This window comes from Chelonoidis abingdonii, chromosome 7 (genome assembly GCF_003597395.2).
Source record: "Chelonoidis abingdonii isolate Lonesome George chromosome 7, CheloAbing_2.0, whole genome shotgun sequence".
Taxonomy (NCBI): Eukaryota; Metazoa; Chordata; order Testudines; family Testudinidae; genus Chelonoidis; species Chelonoidis abingdonii.
This window is the reverse complement of record NC_133775.1, coordinates 11,952,620-11,978,689: the sequence shown is the minus strand read 5'-3', so window position 1 is coordinate 11,978,689 and position 26,070 is coordinate 11,952,620. Positions and strand designations below refer to the sequence as shown.

The window sequence follows — 26,070 nt, the reverse complement described above, 5'->3', positions numbered from 1 at the left end:
ATTGTGGATCACTCTTCCTAATGAATTCAACCATACTAGATAAAACATTTTAGCTAGATGTTTCTGTTAGGATAGTTGTCAGTGACACCTAAAATGTTTCAGAGTCTATATATCATGAGTGAATAGGGAGAGCTATTGGCAAAATTTTGCTCTTATTATGTAAACTCAGAGTAAGTTCAATGACTTAATGAAGTTCCACACCTGATTAGTGGGATTTTCTGATGTGACCTGATACATCAGTTTAGAAAAGGCAAGTTACAATTGGTCATATTATGAAATAATAAATTGTTTTTCAGGAAATGGAGCAATGTAAATGTAGAGCTAACTAAAGCATTTAAAGACCAACAAGTCACAGTAAGTCAACTTTAATGAGGTTTGATGGCCCATAAACCCAGAAACATATGGACTCACAGTGAACACAGAACTTGCAGTGAGTACAGCTTAAATGACCAGCCTTGTCGATGTTTGGTGGACCCTGGGAATGCATGAGTTCACCAAGGATTTATTGGATCAGCTAGGCTGAATCAGGAAAAGGAAGAAGCACAAAGAAGCCCCTGAAATATTTTTCCTATTTTATTGGAACATTAGACACATCAGATTTTTTGTTCATTTCAAAAATTGAAGTCATGGGGTTGTGTATGAGAGAGGGGAATTTATAGAAATATAGGAATTGCCATAGTGGATCAGACCTGAGATCTGCTCTAGGCACTCTGGCAGGCAGCAGCATGCCATTAAAAATCGGCTCACGTCCCGTCTTCGGCATGCATGCCATAGGTTGCCAACCCCTGCTTTAAAGGAAGATGCAAGAATTGTCTCAGTCCCTATTAGTTCGATATTGGCTTAAACTTTTGACCATGACATTTAATATCTCTTCCAAAAAGTTTTATCATTAACTATTCTAATATATATTTTGGAAAAGCTATTCAACCTTAAAGTCAAGGGCATATTTTTCTGTAACAAAATTAACAAATACTTCCTCGGAGTGATGTGAAAAGAACATTCATGTTTTTGCAGAAATGATGGAAAGTGCAAGGGTTGCCATAACTATTCAGATAGGCTGAAAAGTATTTTAAGTTGTAGGACTCCCATTTGCCCAAACTTTGACAAACACCAAACAACTCTTTGAACGCTTTACCGTATGACTGGTGACTTCATTTCATGCATCAAACATTTTTCATGTGACTTCAAGGCTGATCAATTTCAGAGGCCTGATGAAGGGTGACATTATAGTACATGAGAGCCAGATATCGGTTGGAAGATACTGAAATGTATGTCTGCGAAGAAGTTAAAAGTGAACTAATACAAAATCTTGAAAGAAGCTTGTGAAACTACTGGGACTATTTTTGTTTACTTACATAGTCAAGAATGTGCATAGAATAGAGGGAAATTTGAATTTGATAAGGTCAGCTTGATTTCAGATAGACAACCATTTGGAAGCTCACCTCTGCTGACCTCTCTATTTTTCTAGAAATTAAGAAGCCTATCTTTCACTGACATTCTTCCATCCCATTATAAGAACTCTTAGGGCTGCTCAGACCAATAGTGAGGAGACCCTCTCTTGGAGGAGTGACTGCATATAACTTGCGTTACGCAGTAGTTGTGATGCTGGGTGTGTATGGTAGACTGGATCTCCTCTTCCTTTTAGCATCAAGAAACACCTGAAGACAACTGAGAAAAAATGTCAGATATGTCATATTAGTTACTGGACTTCTGTTCTGGAAAGTATTCTCAGGGTTTGCTTAAAAATGTAGCATGCCCCATCTCCCCACAGCCTTCAGACAGGTAATTTCTACTCCTTCCTTTTCTAACTTGGGCATTGCATGAAATTAACAGTATGTGCCTTGCCTGAGAACTGCAAACCCTATTCAGCCTTTCACCCCCCTAGGTTACCCCTGTTAGGCCTCAAAAGTAATTAATTATGGAGGCAAATCTCACCACAGTGTGAACTCACCACTACTTTATCTGGTGGGAGGATAATCTTATTACAGATGATGATCTTGTTAATGAATATCCCCAAAACAGGACAATCTCATTATTAGCCCCTCTCCAGGATTTAATCACATATGAGCCAAGCTTTGATTGGATCCTAACTGCACACCATATTCCCATGTGTAGTTCCCTTGCCCTCAGGGTGGTGATAGGCATATGAAGCAGCAGAGATGTACTTGTTTTGTGAATAACCAAGTCCATTCTACCTTTGTGCGCAAAGTGTGTTCACCATCAGTCCCCTGTTGATCTATAAAACAATGAACATACATGAAAACTTCTTCATACTGTCCAACCAATATGATCATGTGGTTAAACTGGTATTAGAATATTTTTAGATCCTAGGGTATGGTTTGTATTATATTCTATAGTGATGAAGGAAAGCACACACATTTTGCATTCTCATACTCTTTTCAGCATGTAGGTCTTTGGTGTAAGACATATAAAGGAAGAATACTCCTATCTGCATAAACTGGTTTGGGTTAGTCCAACCACCTTTTATTCTTTTGTTAGGTTCTTTGAAAATGAAGATTTTATTGCTCTGGATTTAGGCTGTATTAGAGGACTCTCTTTGTCTTAAGGCCACATAGTGTGTGAGGTTTAGAAACAGTTACATGTTTTTATGATTTATGCAATGGTCACTGGATGTTGAGGCATATGCCTCAGACCCTGCTATCTGCTTTCAGGCTTTTTTTTAGGCCTTGTCTAAATGAGGAAGTTGTGCTGATTTAACTAAATTGCATAACCCACTTGTGTGGACACTCTTATTTCTGTTTGAGTGCCTTCCATCAACGTGATTTACATCAGTAAGGAATCAACTAGACCTATTTAGTGCAATCAGTAGAACTTTCTCACATACACAAAGCTTTAGGCAGACAGCAAAGAACGGTGTTAAATGCTGGCTGAAGCTACAAGAGCTGTGGGAAGACTATCTGAAGTCTCTATGGTAGGAGAGTGCTCATTTTCACTGAAGGGCAACTTCCTGATTAACAGAAGTGATGACTGCCTCAAAAGGGGTCACACACAGTCATCCTTTGCTAGAAGCTTGGTGGACACTCCATTGGGCTTCAAAAGAGAGAATTGTGTTTAAGAACCTAAGAACACAAAGATGGCCATACTGAGTCAGACCAAAGGTCCATCAAGCCCAGTATCCTGTCCTTTGACAGTGGCCAATGGCAGGTGCCCCAAAGGGAATGACCAGACAGGTTTTCATCAAGTGATCCATGCCCTGTCACCCAATCCCAGCTTCTGCAAACAGCAGCTAGGGACACCATTCCTGCCCATCCTGGCTAATAGCCATTGATGGACCTATCTTCCATGAATCTATCTAGCTCCCTTTGGAACCCTGTTATAGTATTGGCCTTCACAACACCCTGTGGCAAAGAGTTCCAGATGTTGACAATGCGTTGTGTGAAAAAATACTCTTATGTTTCTTTTAAACCTACTACCTATTAATTTCATTTGGTGGCCCCTTGTTCTTGTATTATGAGAAGGTCCTCTGTGGTTCAAAGCCAGAAACATAACATTAGTTTAGTGTGTGCAATGTAATCAGTTTTCATCTAGTAGGTTTAGTTGGCAAGCAGAGGGTAAATCAAAAGCCAGAGCACAACTGCTGACTCTTAGAAATAAAACATGGTAAGCTGGCTATCTGTGTTGTTCCAAACAACCCATATTTCCAGAAACACTCTGACCATTTACCAAATGGGTTGCTTCCAAATACTTTGTCATCTTGTCTTTTGATCTTTTCTTTGTTCTGTTTAACTGAATCTATAATAAATCTGTTAATATTTTAACAGGTAATTTACAGTAATTTAAACATTAGCAGGCATTTGTATTCTAATGTAAAAGCATCAGTTTAACTCTTAAAAGTATCTCATCTATGCTCTAACAATTTCAAAGTATGATCAACAGCACTGGTGATTTTTAAAGTTTTGTAAACCACAAAAAGCAGAAGTGTCAGAAATCAATTGTTAAAGGTAGAACAGAGAGAGACAGCACTGATTTGCTCCTCCCTACAATCCATTTTATAACTCTATTTCTGCTGAAAGGCCTATAAGGAAGCAGACAATATATGGTGGCTTAGGTGTCAGGCACTTGGAGAAAGTGATTCATGTGACACAAAACTAAAAAAAAGAAAAGGAAAATATGCATAAATATAAAAATATAGATTCATATAAAATTGAATTGTCTCTTCTGCCTCCACCCTTTGTATGCCACTTGTTGTCTTGGAGTTAAGCTTTTCAGGGCAAGTACCATGGCTGCTTCTTCAATATATGTATTATAGTAGTGCCTAGAGGCACAAAACATGTGTCCATGTCACCATCCAAGTCATAGGTAGTCTGGCCTAGTGGCTAAAGCAGGAGTCCTGCCTACCAGTTAAGAGCTGAATCCAGCAGGGGTGAGTCCAGAAGGGAAGCCCAAAGTTGTAGTCAGGTATCAAGAAACCAAAGCCTAAGTCAAAGGGTTAATCTGAGCCACAGTCAAAAAACATTGTGTGTGGGGGGGGGCGGTGTCAGTAATGACCTGGACCGAGAACCGATCTCCCTCTAGAAGTTTTCTCCATTCTTCAGATGTTACCTTTATCACCAGTAACTTCTTGTCTTAGATATCATAATTCTTCTCAGTGGCTGTTAGTTTTCGTGAATAAAAGGTGCAGGGATGGAATTGTTTATGAGAGCCAGTATGTTGTGAAGGACTTGGCAGGATTCGGGTGTACAGAATGGGAGCTGAGGTAAAAGATCTCTTTAGCTGACCAAATGCAACCTGTGTCTCTGATGACCAGACGAAAGTGGACCCCTTTTCAAAAGAACACAGTTTTCAGGACAAAAAGGTGGGAGAATCCTTTGATAAAACCTATAAAACTGGCAAACCCAAGAAACCACTAAACTTTTGTGGTATTCTACCTGGAGATGGCAGGAACTCAATTGTATCAAACTCAAATTTCTCTAGTTTGTTGTAAAGATGGTTTTGGCAGAGTGTGTTGAGAACATGGGCCCTATTGCTTGTGCAGCATCTGGTTTTTGGAAAGAATGAGAATATCATTCAAATAAGTAACACAAACTGGTCTAGTATGTCCCAGAAGATATCACTGATTAAATGCTGGAACATCACTGGAATATTACATAACCGAAAAAGCATAATTAATTATTCAAAATGCTCATAATGGGCATGGAACACAGTCTTCCATTCATCTATTCTGTAATTTGGACCAGTCTGTATGGCCCATGAAGGTCCAACTTAGTAAAAATCTTGGCCCAGCAGAGCCCCCCCAAAGAGTTTGTTAAGAATTGGCAAGGGACAGTAGTTTCAGACCGTAACTTTGTTCAGAACTCGATAGTCAAAACAGGTGCGTAAGGTTCCATCCTTCTTTGCCATGAAGAAGATTGGAGGAGCCTGCACTAGAGACCTGGAAGGTGAATGAATCCTTCTCCAAGTTCTCATGAAATCCTTCTGGAGCATCTAGAGTTCAGGTTCTGAGACAGAATATTTGCAGCCAAAGGGGATCTCAGCTCCGGGTTGCAGGTCAGTTGGACAATCATAACTGGGATGGGGCAGCAAAGTATCTGCCCCCCTTTTAACTGAAAACATCAGCGTAATCCTGATGTTTCACTGGGATTCCTGAAGCTATCAACGCGGTCACAAGGCTGGTGGTGGTCACCTTCAGTTTACCTCCTTTAGTCTCTGAATTCTCAGAGAGGTGGTGACAGTCGTGGGGGTTTCTGGTCCGGAACATTGCCATCAATTTTATCTCCCAAAGCTGAGTCTCAATGTGAAGCATGACATGCCTGGTCCCCAGTGGATATGCAGATTGTGGGAGATGAGCCAGGGAATGCCGAGGATAACAGAGGAGTGAGGTGTTTGGATGAGATAGAGCTCTAGGACCTTCTGCTGACCCTGGAGCATGGTAACAAGGCTTTAGGCTATGCCATCTGATGAGCAACTGGGCCAGAGGAGAGGAGGGATCAACAGACTCCACCATATAGGGAATGCTCATGGACTGAGTTGGAATATAGTGAACCTGGGCAAAGTTTAAGTTGATGAAATTGTCAGAGGCCACAAGCACCTTCAGGTCAGCCTCTAATATGGTGGAATGTTGTAGCCAGAGGGGTAGTTGCAGGGTGCTGGCATGGTGTCCAACAAAAGCCAGGGTGCTGGTAGACAACAGGTGGAAGGTCCTGGAAGGGGGGAACATAGGTTCAGCCCAGACCCCTCTATTGGGGCTGAGGTCTGGAGGTTTTCTGGTTGACACACAGCTCAGTTCTTAGCAAAGCATCTCATAGCATAGTGTCCAAATTCGCCACAATACAGGCCTGGGCCCGAAGCACAAACCTAGCCCTTCTCTGCTTCAGAGGTGCGGTCGAAGCCTACTGATCTGCCCAGGTCTCCACGATGAGAATGTGGAAGAGAGTTGGGAACTTGACTCTCTCTCCAGGTAGTGTTTAGTCAAGTGTCCAGCACACAGCTTGACCCAAGTGTTCAGGTCAGGTGGCAGTTCCACCCACACTAGCTCTTCCTTGATTTCCTCGCTTAACATGTGTCGGAAATAGTAGTACTGCATTAGTGTTTGCTGGAACTCTGCAGCTAACATGCTCATCAACCTGTTCCCCTAGCGTGGTCCCCTAAGTGTGCTGTTGGTAGACAGTGTGCAATTCACGTCACCTAACTCAATCACCATGGCTTAGATGAACTTTTCATAAAGAGGGCTAAAAGTCTCCAGGAGGGGAGATGTCTAGGCCAGCACCTCCCCAGGTAGCAAACAAATAATAAGTCCTACTTGGATTTGATCAGTGGAGAATGACTGGGGCCAAAACATGAACAGGATCTGGCATAAGTTCATGACGCCGCAGAACTTTTTATGGTTCCTGTCAAACTTGTATCCAGCATTGGAATCTCCGTAGAAGCTGAGGCAGCAGATTTGGGCATGATGGCTTGAGCCTGCAGGGCTTCAGTTTGTATCAGTAAGGCCATAACCTGGACCTGTAAGGTCTGCAGGATTCCCACAACATCTAGCAGGGAGATGGCTGTCTCTGCAGAATCTAACTGAAAGGCAGTCTGGCCCTTTACCTGCCCTTGTTCAATCTTTGGGCTGCTTAAACTGTCGGCAACCGAGTCATAGGTGGTCTGGGCTACTGGCTGGAACAAGATCTGGCCTATCACTTAGAGATGAATCCAGATGGGGCGGATCCAGGAGAGAAGCCAAGGGCCATAGCCGGACATCACAGACCAAAAGCCTAAGCCAAAAGATTAACTGAAGTCACGGTCAAAAAGCACAGTGAGGGATCAGAGCCAGAGTCAAAAAAGAAGCCTAAACTGAAGGGTTAAGCAAAGTCACAGTTTGAAGGTGGAGCTGAGGTTCTCAGCTGAGACTCAGAAAGATGCTGGAGGCTGGAGCAGGCAGGCGCAGGTCATTCAGGGCCAGCTGCACTCATTAGTTTGCCAGGAGATTGGCTCTGCTGCAGCCTAGGCCCCTGACAGTCCGGTGTAGTAGAATACAGTCCCTGCCCAGAAGAGCTTACAATCTAAATGGATAAGACACAGAAAGGGCAAGAGAGGAAACAGAAGCACAGAGAAGTGACTTGCCCAAGGTCACACAGTTGGTCAGTGGCAGAGCCAGGAACAGACCCAAAGTCTTTTCAGCTAGTGCCCTGTCCACACCAGAGAACACATCTTTCTAGTTACAGATCTGCTAGCCATGGGATCAGTGCCTCCCTCTACCTCTGTTTGTCCAATACCTAACATAAAGGACCCTTGAATCTGATTAAGGGCTTTTGGGTGGCACTGTAATATAAGTAACAATAATTAAAAATGGTGACTGGTGTGAAACTAGAGAACTGGTTGTATGTTATAGAGCCATTTGAGTTTTTCCTTTTATTGATGTAGCTTGACAGGAGTTAGTACATTTATGTGTTAGATTCAAAAGGTGTTAACCAGTATTTAGGGCAAAGGCAATTCCTCAATCTTCTCTAGACAGGGTGATCATCCAAAAATAATTTGTTCATATTTTTGCAAATAAAGGCACACAGTTCAGTTCACTCAGATTTGTAGGATCAAATTGTTCATGGGTATTCCGACAATGACAGGGTATTTGTAAAAATGTTCACAAATCAAGAGGTCCATGAATTTTTAAATTATTTATTATTTAATTTTTTGGAAGTGATTTATTCATTAGTCTTGTTTCAGTAACTGCACAGAATCAATATCATGTGACTCAGCTGATTAATCATATAATGATTAATGATTCAAATAGCAAAGAGTCGAAGCGAATTCAGTGAATTCTTAAGAATAACAAATACATTTGAAAAAAAAATCAGCAACAGTTTGCAAATGCTGTTAAACTGAAAAAGTTGCTACATTTGTAAGCTGGCTTTGGAACAAATGTGCATCTTCTTGATCAAGCCATTTCAATCTTCTTCCAGGGGCCATTTGACAATTAAAGGTCAAATTCTGCTCTCCATTACACCTCAGAAAATGGTGTAATTGTATGAATGTAATGGACAGCAGAATTTGCATCTAGTAGTCTAATTAACATCAAAATTATTCTGCATAATGTGAATGTAAAATTAAGTTAAATTTTGCAAGTAATCTAACTTTTATAAAATAGTTTTTTGTTTGTTTTAGAACAATATTCACCCTTTCTCCCCGCAATACTGGTCTGCACTGATAACAAAACATGCCGGACTGGAGATTGGCAAAGCTGAAAAACAATACATTTTCTTAATTAATCTACTGGATAGCAGGAACCTGAGCATTAAATCCCACCACTATTATTTCATTCAATCTAAACTAGACAGCTTCACCAAACAGTACAAGAAGAAGGAGATCCTGTAAATATCCAGAGTTGTCTGCTAATAAATAGTTACTTGTGATGAAGGATTTGACAAGCAACTCTCCATAGTGATAACAGCTGCGTGAAATGGTCACACTAAAACTTAACATGTTGTACTGCTCCTTTTTTTTTTTTTTTTTTACTGTGCTCTATATTTAAAAGAAACTAGAAATCGTTTTAAAAATTAAACATTAACCGAAGCCAAGTGAAACACCGGTGCTTCCAGGTTTATTAGTAAATCATAACACAGCTTGGGATAACAGAATTCTTCATGGTCCTGGGCCTAGTTCAAAGCAGTGCTGAGCAAATTTAGGGCTAGATGATGGCCTGTCTTATGTGCCTGTGCAGGGAAATTACGAGGCAGTGAAGTACTACAAAGGCTGCTGTGTGATGTTGGGGGCTTTAAAAGCCTTTGCTCCCCCGTCCCACATAGGTGGATGGGCAGGGTGGGTATGGGCTTCACTTTCCAATGTGCAGGACAGTGCAGCTACACCAGGTCACTGTACCAAGCAGAGGGCTGGTACAATCTGTGACCCCATCGCTAGAGTAGGAGGAAACTGGGAAGCAGGAGTCACAATCTGCTTCCTGGTCTACTCTTGGGGAAGCACAACAACACACTGCCTTGACACAGGGCTCATGGCAAAGCCCTCTTGAATCTTTACGCTTTTATGTAAAAAACAGACAAGTACATGGCTAGGTTGCACATTTGGTTACCACAGTTGCTTCTGCAAATTGTCATTGCACGCACAAATAGCCTGTTAAACATATAACTGACCTTTTTTTTATGTAACTATCCAGTTTGCCTGTGCAAGCAGAGTAAATTCATGTACAAGTCAGGTGCCAATTGCACACAATTTTTCCATGGGCAATTTTGAAAATGGGTCCGTTGACATTCATAGAGCAATCAATATGTACTTATTTTACTTGTGCCAAAATAGACATGGAGCTTTGAGGCTGAGAATAAGGTGATACATTACTGGAATGGCTAAACCGAATATCTCCTGTTAGTTTATTTTTTCACCAATAAAGTAACAAACTGCTGTGGTCAGTTTATTCACTCAGCAACAGTAATTTAACCACATATTAGTAATAACCATAAGTTAAGCATTCTGAGTACTAACCATAAGTTAATAGTCTCTGTATCTATTATTGGTACTTATGATGTCCATTACTATAGCAGCTGAGTGACTCACACTCGTTAATGGATTTAAAGGTGGAAACACCCAAAAGTTAATGCACAGTGTCAGTTACAGCTTATAGGAAAGAAGAACAGCAAAACAGTAGAACAATGTAATATTAGCCAAAAGGGCCAAGGGGAATGAGAATGGATTTTACAAACATATAGATGGGGAAAAACTAGTAGGCAGAAGAAAGTATGTCTGTTTAGAATACGAGGCAAGGGATGAAATTCATGGTGACCCAAGAACAGCGGAGGGCACTGGAGACCGAGCCCATCCCGCATTCACCCTGCAGCAGCTCCTGTCCCACAGGGCTGGCCTGGCTCCTGGCTCCAGCCCATTGGCTCTCATGTGCCAGCAAGGTCATCCCCACTATAATGCATCAGCCCTCTCCTTTCCTGACCCTGACACCACTGGATGGCCTGCCCCAAGCTGGGCTGTGGTGAGCCAAAAGGTGATTGGGCAACAACCCAGGTGGCAGCCTCAGTTTTGCGGCCTATAGCCAGGGTTAGGGTCAGTATTTCAGTGAAGATGGGTATGTCTGCATAAATTAGTGGTCTTGGTAGTCAAAGAAGTCATAGGGGTCCACCAGTCTAGCCACTCACTCACAGCAGTGATTTGATTGCCCAGTGCTGGAATCATATGTAACCCACATTAGCAGTGTGGCTCTGTCTCCTGCTAGTTGCTAGACCATGCATGGAGTTTTGTGAAACTGCTACTTCTTTCAAGCTACTAGGATCTGTTTTTATTAGCGTGAGCGGTAGAGGCACATGCTTTTAGATCCAGAAGTCCCAGGTTCAGTCATTATATAGGCACTTAGGTGGACACAGATAAATTAGAATAATTAAGAAATTAGGTTTTACACTGTACTAATTATATGCAAAAGATACTATATGTTTTGTGTGGTTTTGTGTGTTTGTTTTTTCTACAGCTTAATGTCTGGACTAGCAGCCTTGGATGCCAAGACTTCCAGTCGATTAGGCATCATAACTGTCACTTACTATCTATGGACAACATTTGTGGCTGTGATTGTGGGAATAATTATGGTCTCCATTATCCACCCTGGTGGAGCAGCCCAGAAGGAGAACACAGAAGAGAGTGGAAAGCCAATTATGAGCTCTGCAGATGCACTGCTAGACTTAATTCGGTAACTGCATTCATTCTTACTGCTTTTTGAAGGTAACACGTATGTTACATAACAACATAAGGCGCCATGGCCTTAAGGATATATTTTGAAATCACTGATGATCCTTTTGAGAATATGGGAGAAACTAGATCTAAAAACAATACCCCAAAATAAGATTATAAAGGTAAATAGAGAGCTCCTATTCAGGGGTGGCTCTAGGTATTTTGCTGCCCCAAGCACAGCAGGCAGGTTGCCTGCGGGAGGTCCCCGATCCCGCAGATTTGGCAGCACGCCTGTGGGAGGTCCGCCAAAGCCACAGGACCAGCAGACCCTCCGCAGGCATGCCGCCGAAGGCAACCTGCCTGCCACCCTTGCAGTGACCAGCAGAGCGCCCCCCGTGGCTTGCCACCCCAAGCACGTGCTTGGCGTGCTGGTGCCTGGAGCCGCCCCTGCTCCTATTTACCCTTTCTCATACTTGACCATCGAGACACCCAATGAAATGGAAAGGCAAACAATATTAAACTGAAAAAAAAAAGGAAATATTTTTACAGAATTCATAGTTAACCCATGGAACTTATTGGCACAATATGTTTTTGAGGCCAAGAGTTTAGTGGGATTCAAAAAAGAATTAAAATTTTATTGTTTTATTGGTCTTTACCTCAGTTAAGATAAACATCTACTGGATAGTGGGCAGTAGTTAGTTTCATGGTTTAGAACAGAAGCATGCCGCAGCCTAATTTGCTCAGGTTCAAGTCAACTTTAACTTGCACCTTTTCTACTCTGAGCACAGGACTGTAAGTGCCATTGGTACTAATTTGGGGTCATTGCTCCTTGGAGAACTGTGGATACCAGCTGGATGACTCTGTGACTAATGTAATATCATATATGACTTATTTGTGATATAGAGGTCACAATGATGTTTTATTGACAAGTGGACAAACCCTGCCTCACAGCTTGCAGGGGTCATAGGTCTGCTGCCCAAATTCCCCCAGATCCTGCTCCCAACCTCACATGCAGTAGAAAGACACAAATTCCACTGCATCTGAGTCTGGTTTACTTGTAAACCAAACACGATGATGTCATATTTTTTTCAGGGAAGAATCAACTCTAAAGATTCAAATAGTCAAAGCCTGAAGTCTGCACACAAGCATTCGAGATTTATTCACACAAGAGCTTGAAGAAAGTGAAATTTAAAATTGTACTTGCAGGTGTTTACACCAGAATACAGAATATTTTTCATGGACTGAGACATGGCTTGACCCAGAAGAAGGACAGAGTTCTCAAATCCCTTCACAAAATCCATGGCACAAGGCAATTAAGCTAGTCAGATGAACCTGTCTACATCATTTGTTTCTTGGCTTGCACTCACACAGATGCTCAATTATTTTATGGAAATGTGATGAGATGTAATTGAGTTTAACCTCTGCATCCAGCCAATAATAGAACTGTCTTTCTAAAAGTCTATTTATTATTCCAAATGCTCGGCTTTATGTGCATCCACCACAAATAAAATCCCACTTATTAAAAGAAAGACTGTTAATAAAACAACTGCTGGAAGTGGGTTTCCTGTTTGCTACATATTGTGGGTGAAATCCTGGCCCTATTAAAGTCAATGGCAAAACTCTTGAATATCTATGAGGAAGTCTGGATTAAATGTAACAGCATATCTGCTGGTTTGAGCTAGAAGAGTTGATCCTGTAGTAGCTGAATGCTAAATCGCTTCCATTCCCTGCTGGGGACAGTCTTTAAATCATACAGGAAGCACCTGGCATCCTGCAAATAAAGAATGCTAATGAACAAGAGAAATACTACATAACTAAGGTTTTAGATAGAACTTGCTATGTATTTTTAATACGTTTTAAAAGAGCTCTTGAAAAGTGCCATGTTGATTGCTTTGGGATCTGAAGTCACAGAGACCATCAACTCATTTCATAAAGTGTAAGTCTCCAAATAGATGTCCATATGGCGATGTCTTTTTTTCTCCTTTCTTGATAACTATAGAAAACATCACCATCCTGCCTGTCACTCAGACCTATAACCTGGTCATCATCTCTCTAGTCCCCACATCCAATCTAAGTCTAAGTCTTGCTCTTTCTTTCTACATAACATCTCTAAGATACAGTTTTTCCTATCCATCCACAAAGCTAACTCTCATCCTAGCTCTCATCTTCTTGCCTCCTGACTATGGCAATATTCTTTTCTCTGGGCCTGACAAATGCAGTCTTTACTCACATCCATTCAGAATGCTGTGGCAAAGATCATTTCCCTAACCTATCGCTCTGTCCACATCCCCCCATCTTTGCATCCCCCACTGGCTCTCCTTTCTCTATAGCACCAAACATAAGCTACTTCTCTTCACTTTATCATCTCTCATCCACTATCGAGAGGTTAGCTCCCACCTCCAATCCTTCATGACACCAACCTTCATCGCACACCTTTACATTTTCAAACAAGCACCTTCGTGCTGTCTCTCAAATTGTCCGTCATGGTTGGGAGAAGCTCCCCGTAAACATCCGTAAAGCTACCTCATTATCCTCCTTCAAATCTCTCCTTTGCCATCATGACTACAAAAAAACATGACAAGGGTTGGGCCACTGGTGTGCTGAGATTACACTGCCTATTACACTGACCAGTATTGTCTCACTGTTTTCTTGTACTCTCCTATTGGTCTGTCTGTATCCATCTGTTATACCTTGTCTTATACTTAGATTGTAAGCACTTTGGGGCAGGACTGTTGTTTTGTTCTATTTGTAGAGTGCCTCACACAATGGGGTGCTGGTCCATGAATAGGGCTCCGAGGTGTTACAGTAATACATTTAATAAATACTACTAATAATTAATAATAATTTGAGCCAGTGGCCTAGAGGAAAAAAGCTCTTGATGCCATTACGTGTTTCCTGAGACAACTAGTTTATGCAACGCTGGTTCTATGCTATCATTTTTCTGGATCTTTGAATTTCAAGTATTACAAATCTGAAATGTAGCCATCACAGCCTTGTAAGGATGTCACTGAACCAAAAACAAAACACAAGATGTGAATAAGAAGGAAATGTAAAATCTATATAGAATGTAAACTTGTTAGGGCAGGAGATTATATTCATACCTGACTGTAAATTACCTACAAATTATAAAAACCAAGAGCTAATGAGAATAAAAATGGTAATCTAATCATGTGAATTTAAAAGTTTTAGAATTATTGGATAGAGATTGCAGAATTGTCCCCAACTAGTCTCATGAATTTCTTCTTGTCTTACCCTAAATTGTAACTATATACACCTCTACCCCAATATAACGCTGTCCTCGGGAACCAAAAAATCTTACCACGTTATAGGTGAAACCGCGTTATACCAAACTTGCTTTGATCCGCTGGAGCGTGCAGCCCCCCGAGCACTGCTTTACCACATTATATCCGAATTCACGTTATATCGGGTCGCGTTATATCAGGGTAGAGCTGTATATAAGCTCTCTAAACGTTGTCTGAACAGTAGAACTGTTTTTTGATAAGTGCAGAAAACTGGGTTCTGTTGAAGTGTTTCTATCTAATGAGGCTTAGCAGGCTCAGATATCATCTCTACAGCCTCTCAGTAAAAACAAAACTTGGCTTTGTCCTTAATGAAAGTTCATATCTTCCTTTTACTACCTCTAGAGATTGGATTTGTTCAGTTGTATCCTCTGCCAATGAAATCCTACCTCTGTCATACTTCATCATTTTATTACTTAGTAAAGAAAGAACATCAAACGTATTAAATGGACATTCAGAAGAGTAATGAGGCAAGAGAGTTGGAAGCTGTCAAGGTCCTTTAGCATCAGTTACAAGGCATAAAGCTTTCTGATGGCCAGGTCTAAATATACCATGATTTATATGCTTTAAATGAGCATGCTGTGTAACTCCTACGTAAGAAGAATGTGACAGGTAAAAAGGTCTGAGTTCAATGGCTGTAGTGATTTTCTGATATTTTGTCTCCCTGTTTAAATTGTATGAATGGTGGCACACATGGTGAAGTTGGGAGAGAGGTGTAGAGTCCAGGGAGTTTTTGCAATTAAGACTGAAGAAATGATGTGGAACATGTACTGAGGCAATATAGCCACTGTCATTTCTTGGAATTTCCTATGCTACAGGAATCTGGAAATATTCAAAAGAAAGAGCAAAAGTAATAGAAGAGATACAGACCAACCAGACTTGAACAGGAGATCCTGAGCTCTACCGCTCCTTCCATTTTAAAAGGCAGAGAAGGGATGGGAAAAAATTCCTGGATCTGAAATAGTAGCTTTGTTTTTTCTTACAGATCCAAAAATGGAAGATGCCTGTTTTCTGAGTTGGATGTAGCACAAAGTGGCAGAAGTCTCACAAGAACTGTTGTTCTCATGGGATTTTAAGATAACTCACAAGATGTTGGTACCTGAACCCTATTGCTGCTTTCTTAACCCTCACTTAAGCCTAACCTAGATCCTACCTCAAACACTGCTGCCTGTAGCCATTAAGAAAAGACCCCCGAGGCAATCTAGTCCATCCTCATGCCAGGGCAGGAGCTCTCCCTGATACAGCTCACCATCTTTTTTTTCCAATGTACAGTTGCTGGGGGCCAACTAAAACATGTGATTCATGAGACAAATGCAAGTCTGTAACTATACTGGAGATGCTTAGCAAGGCTGGTATTTTAGGTCAGGTCTGCACTACAGACTTTTGTCAGTCGGGGTGTAATAAGGTGTAATTTGTGACAGACGTAGCAGTGCCAGCAAAGGCTCCTAATATAGACATTGTTATACTAGCAAAACCTGTGCTTTTACTGGTGCAGCTTATTTTACTCTGGAGGCTAGAATAAGCTATCAAGGCAAAAGCACAGTTTTACCAATGTAAGCTGTTTCCATACTAAGAATGCTTTGTCGGTATAGTACCCCGGTTATAGCTATGCTGGCAAAGCACTCCTGCTGTAGACCTGGTCTCAGTCTCTTTCAATGTAATTTTATTTCAAGTTTCAGACGTGTACATATTTACACCCTATTGTCTTTAATGTTTCTAATGCAAACTCTGAAAGGCATCTGGGAGTGTTTTCTTTCTTTCATACTTAGACTCTAAGCTCTTTGGGGCAGGGACTGTCTTTATATACGGTCTAGCTAAGGGGCTTCTATGGCCCCATTACAATAGTATCTGAGCAGCTCAGTCTTTAATGGATGTATTCTCACAACACTCATGTGAGATAGGGAAGTACTATTAGCCCTATTTTACAGGTAGAGAAATATGGCAGAGAGAGACAAAGTGACTTGCCAAAGGTCATACGGAAAGTCTGTGGAAGAGAAAGGAATGTTCTCTGTTTGTACAGTGCCCAGTACAATTGGATCTAGGACTGGGGCTCCTAAGCACTAGCACAATATAAATAATGAATAATAAGCAAGGCCCTTTGGCTTGGTCTTTCAATATTAGTTACAACAAATGATTTTTTGGGATGAAATTTGCTAGGCCCCCCCAGGAAATATGAATGGAAAATTAATCAGTCATTTTTGTGTTACACAAGAGAAGAGGGGGAAAATATCCACTTTTTAAAATTTCAGATTTTGAGTGTCTTTCCACTTAGATAACTCAAAAATGGGCCAGATTTTCAGTAATTACTTCTGTGTACAAATCAGGTAGTTTAAATGTTACCTTTGCTAATTGCAGGTAGTTGGCAAATGTAAATGAATTACAGGTATACTTATTTGTACTTGCAAAATTGGAAGTCGGATAGAAGCCTATTTAAAGGTGAGCTGCCATGGCAAAAAAGAAAAGTATTGTCCTCTTAGTTGCTGTATGATGCTAAAGAAGACTTCCACAGAGCTTTTGTTTTTTTAATTAATTATGTCTAAACTTTTTGTTCCCTGCTCCCTTTTTAAGATTTGAAATCTCAGGTCTTGACTTGCCTTTTCTTGCTGGAGGAGTGGAGAACTAGAGAGAAAGTGACATTACAAATGTCTGAAACCAGGGCTGCAGTTGTCTCAAGAGATGAGAGACAGTTAGTCAAACTGTTTAAAGCTCTGTGCTTTTGTTTGTCTTTATAAAAGCCTTATTAACTCAAACTTCTAGCAAATGGTTGAGATAAAAGCCCTGTAATAATCCCACCTCCTTCAACTGAGGACTGGGAAAACTGAGATGAAGGATGGCTCAGAGAATAGGGTGATAGCCTGATGCTTGTGAAACCCAAGTTCAGTTCTCTGTTCACCCATTCGCTCAGGGGTTTTGTGAGGATCTATACATTAAAGACTGTGAGGCATTTAAATACTACAGTCACAGAGGCCATATAACTACATAAAATATCAAAAATAACATTGACATCATCATAATTGGCTGACATTTAAGCTCTCATTCTAACTCCCAGCCCTCCAGCAAAAATGGGTAGGTCAAGACTTGAAATTCCTGATCTAAAGTACCAAACATTTACAAGAAAAAATTAGGGTGTGGGTAAGCAGGAGGATTTAGAATTTATGAGGCTACCTTTATGCATCACAAAAGGAGTAATAAATGGCAACGTTTTCCCTCTTTTGCAGGTCACCTTTATAAATCAGGCCCTTAAAGTTTGGCATGGTGCACTATTGTCAGCGATCTTTTCTTGAGTTTTGAAGTGTATGGTTTTGAGACAGTACCTTTCAGAATGTTCTAAGTGCTTTTTTAAAAAGACAAAGATGATTGCTTTCTTTAAAGAAAAAAGTATGTGTAATCCGCTGTTGGGTGTTTTACTTGTTCCTCTCAGTGCATCATTCCAGACAGGTGTGTGCTTGTCTGGCTGTGAACACATTCAAAGCCAATGTAAAGCTGAACCAGTTAAGCAGTACTCTGCATGCTGTGGGCAGCCCTCCCTCCACTAAAACATTTCTGTGATCAAAAATTGTGTACAATACACGTCTACCAATACATCTGTCCAACAACCGGTATACAGAGCCCAATCATTTAACTATTAGGACCATATATTCACTAGACAAGCTGCATAAAAAATTTGTAATAAATTTGGGGCTGAACACTCAAACGCAAACTATCACCATCAAGCCCAGTGTTTAAATCACCAGTCAGTATTCATGCCTCATCCTGTTGTCATTATCATGTTCTTTCACTTACGAGATTAAATCATGTTGCCATTGAAATCATGGGATCTTTGCCATACATCAGTGGGAACAAGATTTGTCTCATAATCTTAAAAAAAACAACTTTAAATGATTTAGAGTCCTAGACATCTTAATAGGCTGCCTCCCAGTTTTGCATGTAAGGCTGAGTATATCTTCAAATTTCTGCATGTACCCTATTCATTAGCTGATTGCAAATGCAGGATTTGCATGTATTTTCATTCCTGTTCAAGTCTAAATAGACATATGCCATTGTGATGTAATCTGGCTCAAAAACACCAAATAAAACAACTCAATACACTGAGGGGCAATTCTGATTGACCTACACTGATGGGCAACTGGGAGAGTAAGTTAGTGCAGGCTTTATCCCCGGATGTTCATGAATACTGCTAATTTAATAGGAATTAGAAGCAGACAATTGGAAACAGGGTACATCTACCACCAAGCTCGAGGTGTAGTTTCCAACTTGGGTAGCCATATGCATGCTAGCTCTGGTTCATTTGGAACACTAAAACCAGAAATGTAGCAGTGGCAGCACAAACAATGGGACAGCTAGCCGCCCTGAATACTGTCCCACCCGGCAGATCTACCGGGGATGCTATTCCAAACAAGTAACTGGAAATTACACCTCCAGCTCAAGTGTAGGCATACCCTCAATCAGATTGGCCAGTTTTACTCAAGAGAGATTATTTACATAATTAGTTTTTAAGAGGATATAAATAATTTAGGGTGGGATCTGTTGCCTTCACTGGGAGCAGAGGCTAGGCCAGCCCTGAGGTCTTTTGAAAAACTTACCTTTAGTTCCAAGCGAGACACTTATAGATTCTACTGAAATTGTGTTTCTTCAAATGAGGCAAGAAAGAGCTTTATTTCTTAATATTTACTGTAGTTTGGAAAAAGGCTGTGTAGAACCGGAAATCACACTTGAAATCTGTTTACAGTGAGAGCTGAACAAGATACTAATAAAACTTGGCATCTGCAATAAGATTTTTTAGAGCCCATTAAAATACCAAAGGGATTAAACTATGATTGAGTTTTTTTATACCACAACCTACTATAATGAGTCACCGGCATGGAAATCAATGTATATCTTTAATGGAAATACCTGTTAACTCTATCTCATTGCAAACTACCATATGTCATTCATTTCAGACCCACTTTAGCTCTGTCCCACCCACCCAAACCTGGTATTAACTTCTTTTTTAGGACTGTAAATGAGTTGACTCTTTATTTATGTTCACTCCTATGCCACTCAGACTGTGACTATGCCTTTTGCTCAAACTAGTCTGCTAACTACACAAGGCCTTGCCACCCCTTCACCTCCGCATGGTTGACTCCCACCTAAGGGGAAAGAAAACTCCAGGATGGATAATCAAAGAGGTTTCTCTTGCAGAGTTTCCTCCTCCTCATTCTGTCAGGGGTACGTGACTTACCCATCTCTCCTGAAAAAGAAGCAGGGGGGCTGTCTCCCAAAACCAGCAGGTCCCAGGGGATTCACAGAAGCCAGGCCCATCTGAACAGAGCCCTTGTGCCTATGGAGGATCTCTCTGCTCTTTGAGAGCACAGTGCCTGAAGAGGCCATGCAGGCAGGACATCCCCTACAGCCATAGACTGGGTAAGTTAATGGTGACTATATGCTGCAGGTAGTAGGTGTGCCTTCTCCCATGCCTTGCAGCCTGAATTTCACAGGGCTTCTACAGAGAGGGAACAGTGCTGTGAAGCTGTCACTGCCAGGCTGTTCCCCATCTCCTGCCCACCAGGATCTCAGCCTCTTTTATTTGTGGAGATGAGAAAAGTGCCTAGAGCTGAAGCTGCAGCAGGGCAGGCTGGTGGAGTTACAGCCCCCAAACTGGAATAAAGAATTCCTTCTCTTAAAACAGGTGCAAACATTGTCTGGTGTAAAGGAACTTGTTTACTAAATAGCCTTGTCATGCCAGGACCCTGATGAAAATGAGCTGTGCCTTTCATGAAGCTATCCCAGTAAGTCAGCATTTAGCTCAGTCTATCATCCCACTCAACTAGCACCTTTATGGATTTTCCTGGATAAGCACTTTTTGTGGGGGGAGGCAGGGGAGGAAATTGCTTTCTCTCAAAAATGCTTTTCTGTCAGAAAGCCACCATACTGTCATCTTCCTTACCTGAGCCTAGTCTTCTCTGAGAGTAACAGGATGACAAAGTTCACTCCACACTGGTTCCAGAATAGTGTGCAACAGTTTCACCCTAATGAAGGGGGAAAGGGTCACGTTTCAGGGCAGAGCATTTCCATGGATGTGCGTGCTGCTCTGATCTGGGAAGAGGCAGGCAAAGCACAACTGGATCTATTAGGCTGAACCCCAATTAGTGATTTTTATATTCTATTAGTGTCTTTTATCACAGTAATGAGGATTTTAATACCTCATGAATTCTGAAAAGCCTGTGGTCCTTTTTACTGAAGGTGTGAGTGTGGGGGAGGGTGATATTATCTAATAGGATTAGACAATAAAGATGATCGCTGATGCGCAACTATCATCCTCCCATGGGCACTGAAATGACTGATTTATTTTATCATGGTGGGCCAAATTCTGCCCTCACTTTCATTAATATAAATCTAGATTAAATCTAGACTAAATCCACTGACACAAGTGGAGTTAGTTGGATTTACAGTGATACAACTGAGCACAGGATTTGGCCCATTCTGAGGAAATTATAGTATAGTCAGAAGTCAGTGGAGTTATTTCAAATGTTCACCAGTGGAACAGAGAGCAGAATTTGGCCCATTCAGTCTGGGAGCACAAAGTTGTAAAATCTCATTCCATGGGCAAGTTAGTGATAGAAAGGTAAGGGAAGTGCCATTTGATTTGTAAAAATCTACAGAATTTCATTGGTGTCCCCCTCTGTGGGACAGCAGGGGGGACTCACTGCCCCCATCAGCTGCCACCTGCACATCCTCCATTGGTGGAAATTTTGGTAATATAGTGTTGTTGGAAATGGATCGAACTGGGTGTCATTCAAAAGCCCTTTCTCCCACAAATACAATGGTACCAAACATGACACAGCTAGAAAAATTATGTAAATTATTTCCACCAAGAATCATACCACTGACTTTATAGATAAGGTTACTTATTTAAAAAAAACCAAAAACAACAAAAAAAAACCTTAATCCCACATCACTTTCAGGTTCTGGTATTATTTTTATGCCCACCTCTGGGCCATGAAGGCCAAGAGTTATGCTGGGAATTTAAGAAATAATTTAAGCATCTAGTTCTATTTATTTAATAAACTTGGCAACATTTATGGTCGGAGACAGCAATGAGTCGCTCAGAATGATTAATTGTTATTTGGTAAGCACTGACAAGGTGTTTGATTCTACTTGAAATATTGAAAGACAGTCCCTGCCTTGAGGAGGCTACAGTCCAATGTCCAAATCCTATATTAAGATCCACGTGGCAGATTGTTATGCCTGTGCAGAGTTACCACTGAAGTCAATGAGTCTTTGGGGGTGCAAGACTCCTTGGATCAGACTGCACTATTAGAACCATAAAGAAAGGCAAAGCACAGATTGAGAGACTGAGAGGTTGGGATATCTCATAAATTTAAATTTTGTAATATGTTGAGTTAAATAAAAGTGCCGGGACTCTAAGCTATACTAAACCCTCTGCAGCAGTAGAACTTTCCTTAAGGGGGAATTTCGGTTCAGCCAGGAGTGGCAGGTTTCATGGCCCCTGAGGAAGCCATGTGGCAAGGGATGCTCATGCCCTCTGCATATATCACAGGCAGTTCTTGGGACACTCACAGATGTAGAAGATTGACGCCTCTGGACGTTCTATGGTAAAAAAATTCAAACCCTACTTCCCCAATTAAAAGATTCCAAGGAGACGTAAGAAGCAGAAACTTGCAGAGTTTCCTGCCCCCATCTGAGAAATCTCAATGTACAGTAATAAAATGTGTCCCTATGACAGGTGTTTGTCTGGAGTTTCTCTGGAGATCTGATCCAGCCAACAAACTCCCATTCATCTTCCCTGACCATACGCCATGGTGATATACTCCTTAGCATTATTCCTTATTAGTCCATGAGATGTACCTTTTGTGAGCTGTACTTTTGATTTTTTTTAATTAAGAAAGCTGAACTTTTGGCTAATAGTGGATTTTCCCAAGCCAAGTGAAGCAGCTTAAAAAGAAAAAAGCCAAAGCTCTGGCAAACACATTCAGGTCAACTCCCTTGCACTAGATCATTTGGGTGGCTTTAGCAAGGTCGTTCTCAAAGAATGGTCAGAACGGATGAGAATATATTATATAATATTGGAAGAATTCCAGACTACAGTATTATGAGGACCAGTTGTAATTCCTGCAGGATAAAGAATTATTAAAAAATAAAATGCTTTAATCCTCCATGAATTTGGCTAACATTTAATCTAGCTACTAAACATGATATTTCCTTTCTCCAGCAGTCTCAATTTGATCTTAATGCTATTAATTAGGGCTGCAGTATTGAGGCAGGAGACAGAGAGCACTATCAATTCAATTCACATTACTGTCTGAAAGCTACAGCCTATATATGTTTGGTTCATATTCAGAGAAGGATAAAAATCCTCAATGAGAATCTATCCTTGAAGATTAATTCTCCATCACACAGCATGTTATAATTAATCACAGTCAGACTACTTTGCACTTATACAGCACCTTTTATCAGATCATCTCAAATTGCAAAACAAACATTAATTAAGATAGGGTGTCCTTAACAATCTTAGGGCAGAATCCTTCACTGGGGGGAGGGAAGGGATTTATATGGTGGTGGTGAGTTCTTTTAAGTGTTTCCCTCTCCCCACCACCAGGGCTCCATTTAGGCGACCGCAGGATTTGGGAGGGCGCCTCCCTCGGCAGCAATTTGGCAGCGGGGGGGTCCGTCCGCGCTCTGGGTCGTCGTTGGCAATTCTGCAGCAGGTCCTTCTACTCGCTCTGGGACCCACCGCCGAAGTGCCCCGAAGACCGAGAGTGCGGAAGGACCTCCCCCCCCACTACAGAATTGCGTCCAACGACCAGGAGTGCGGAAGGACCCCGCCTTGGGCCCCAAAAACCCTAGCGCCGCTCCTGCCAACACTCCCACACAAGCCTTTCCCAGATCCAGCTTCCAGCAGCTACTCTTCAAGTAATTTCTGATCTCAACCCTAATTTCTGATCTCGGCCAGGCCCTTGGAGAGCTGGGATAAGGTGCTGTCACAAACTGATATAAAGGTGACGTACAGCTGGGTGTTGTCTGTATATTGCACAGTTTTGGGCTCATACTGGAAATTTGATCACAGAGACTCTCAAGTATTTATGGGGGTTAGGTGTGACTAGAGAACAACATGCTAAATCTCAGTATTCAGGCTTTTGTGTTACTATCACTGGAGGTGAAAACTCACAGAAGACAGCACAGTGTTTACAATCACAGCCATTGCTTACAATAGACTACTGTCTGTTATACACAGTGACTGAGTCAATAAGGAATTGACTTAAGTTAAACCAATATAAAGCACTCAAACTGAAATTAAAGTGTCTCTCATCTATAAAACAGTGAGAGTCTGAAGACTGGAAGCTGTTTTTCCTACACTAATGCGACACAGACTGTTCTTATTGCAATGCTACCAAATAACAGGCATGCCCTATTGCACAGGGCCCTCAATTCAGGAAAACACCCCTATTCAGGACAGCAGTTAAACATGCACATGCATGAGTACTCTCCTGAGTAAGGATGGACAGCACACATGTGCTTAAGTGCTGGCCTGAGTTGGGGCCTGAGTTGCAACAGAGAAGTCCTTTGTTTAGTGAGCATTATAGCCACATACAAACTGAACATGAATGCGTAAGATTATGTTAGAGTATTGCTCACTTTTGGCTTATAAGTTTCAGGATGAAAAGAAATCCATTTAAAAAATAATCTTGCCACATTTTAAAATTCCTGGGAATTGTTTTGTTCCCCAGTATTATAGAAAGTTATTGGTTTTGTGGTCCTTTTGCCCAGCAACAGAATTCTCACTGGTGCCCGGAGAGGGCATTCTTTCCCTCTTTCCTTAAAACTAGAAGTCTTTCTAGAAGATATTTTTTAGCTCAAACAGAGGATATAGTCTCAATGCAGAAATTAGTGAGTAAGGCCAGGTCTACACTGCGACTTTAAATCGGTTTAATGGCCGATATACCGATTTAATGCTGTATCCGTTCACACGACGTCGTCATTAATATCGAGTTAAACGGCTCCTTAAATCGATTTCGGAACTCCTCCCAAACGAGAGGAGTAGCGCTAAATTCGATAGTGATAACTCGGATTAGGGTTCGTGTGGACGGAAATCGACGTTATTGGCCTCCGGGCGGCATCCCAGAGTGCAGCACTGACCGCTCTGGACAGCAATCTGAACTCGGATGCAGCGGGCAGGTAAACAGGAAAAGCCCCGCGAACTTTTGAATTACATTTCCTGCTTGCCCAGCGTGGAGCTCTGATCAGCACGGCTGGCGATGCAGTCTGAAATCGAAAAAGAGCTCCAGCATAGACCGTACGGGAGATACTAGGTCTGATCGCTGTATGGGGAGACAAATCTGTTGTATCCAGCTCCGTTACAGAACACGAAATGCCAAAGCGTTTGAATAAAAAACTCCAGGATACACAGCGCTGCGTGACAAGCGTAACGGGAAGCCAGAGACTCAAATGGACGCTCATGAAGGGAGGGAGGGGGTACTGAGGACTCCAGCTATCCCACAGTCCACAGCAGTCTCTGAAAATTATTTGCATTCTTGGCTGAGCTCCCAATGTCTGTAGGTTCAAACACAGTGTCTGGCGTGGTTCAGGGAACAGCTCCTCAGTTTATTTCCCCCCACCACCACGTGAAAAAAAAAAGGGAAAGATTGCTGTGCTATGGCGTTTGCTCAATGCACTCTGCGAAAAAGGCGCCAAAGGGTTGTCTGCTGCCTTCACAAAGGGAGGGGTGAGGCTGTACCCAGCACCACCCGGGGCAGTGTTTTCTGCCCCATCAGGCACTGTGCTCTCAACACGGAAGTGGGAACTATGGGATAGCTGAGGAACAGCTACCCACAGTGCACCGCTCCTGAAATCGATGGTAGCTTTGGACCATGGACGCAAACAATCGATTTCGGGATCCCACTGTGGACGCGCTAAACCGATTTTATTAGATCTGTTTTGTAATATCGGTTTAAGCTAATTCGAAATAATCGTGCAGTGTAGACGTAAGATTCTATGACCTGCATTACCCCCGAAGTCAGAGCAATAATAATAATGGTCCCTTCGAGCCTTAAAAAAAATCTGTGAATCTCATTCTGAGGCCCTAAGTGTGAGGTCTCTGTTTTGCTTGCACTCTCTCAGCAGCGGTGGAGGGTGAAACTCCTGATTAGCATTTTTCCAAAAGACACTGGTTTTCTGCCCCTGAAAAAGCCTCATAAACATTAAAATAGTGACCATTTTAAAGAAATTGTGCAGCTCTGGTCTAGAGTCTTTTAATCAGGAATCAGATCCTCCTTTTGAAAAGCAGTCGGTTCTTGGTAAAAGCAACAGACGTCAGGGCCTGCCCCGCTTATAATCATAAGGGGATTAACAGAAGTGTGGCAAAAAGTATTATTATTATTAACTATTATTAATCATTATTATATGTATTATAGTAGTGCCTCGAAGCCCAGAAGTAGATTGAGGGCCCCACTGTGCTGGGTGATGTCCTAAAAATCTTACAATCTAGAAAGACATAACAGGAGTGGGAGAAAGAAAATATTAATTATTATTATTAAATATGAGTCAACAGTGTAACACAGTTGCAAAAAAAAGTAAACATCATTTTGGAATGGATTAGCAGGAGTGTTGTAAGCAAGACACAAGAAGTAATTCTTCCATTCTACTCCATGTTGAT

General features: G+C 41.5%; 1 protein-coding gene across 1 annotated transcript in view; it reads left to right on the top strand.

Annotated features, from left to right (window-relative positions):
• Positions 1-26,070, top strand: part of SLC1A7 (solute carrier family 1 member 7) — a 79,462-nt gene that overhangs the window by 21,699 nt on the left and 31,693 nt on the right. Inside the window, exon 3 of the mRNA XM_032768441.2 lies at positions 10,922-11,137. Coding sequence (XP_032624332.1) covers positions 10,922-11,137 — 216 coding nt within the window. The remainder of the gene's footprint in view (positions 1-10,921; positions 11,138-26,070) is intronic.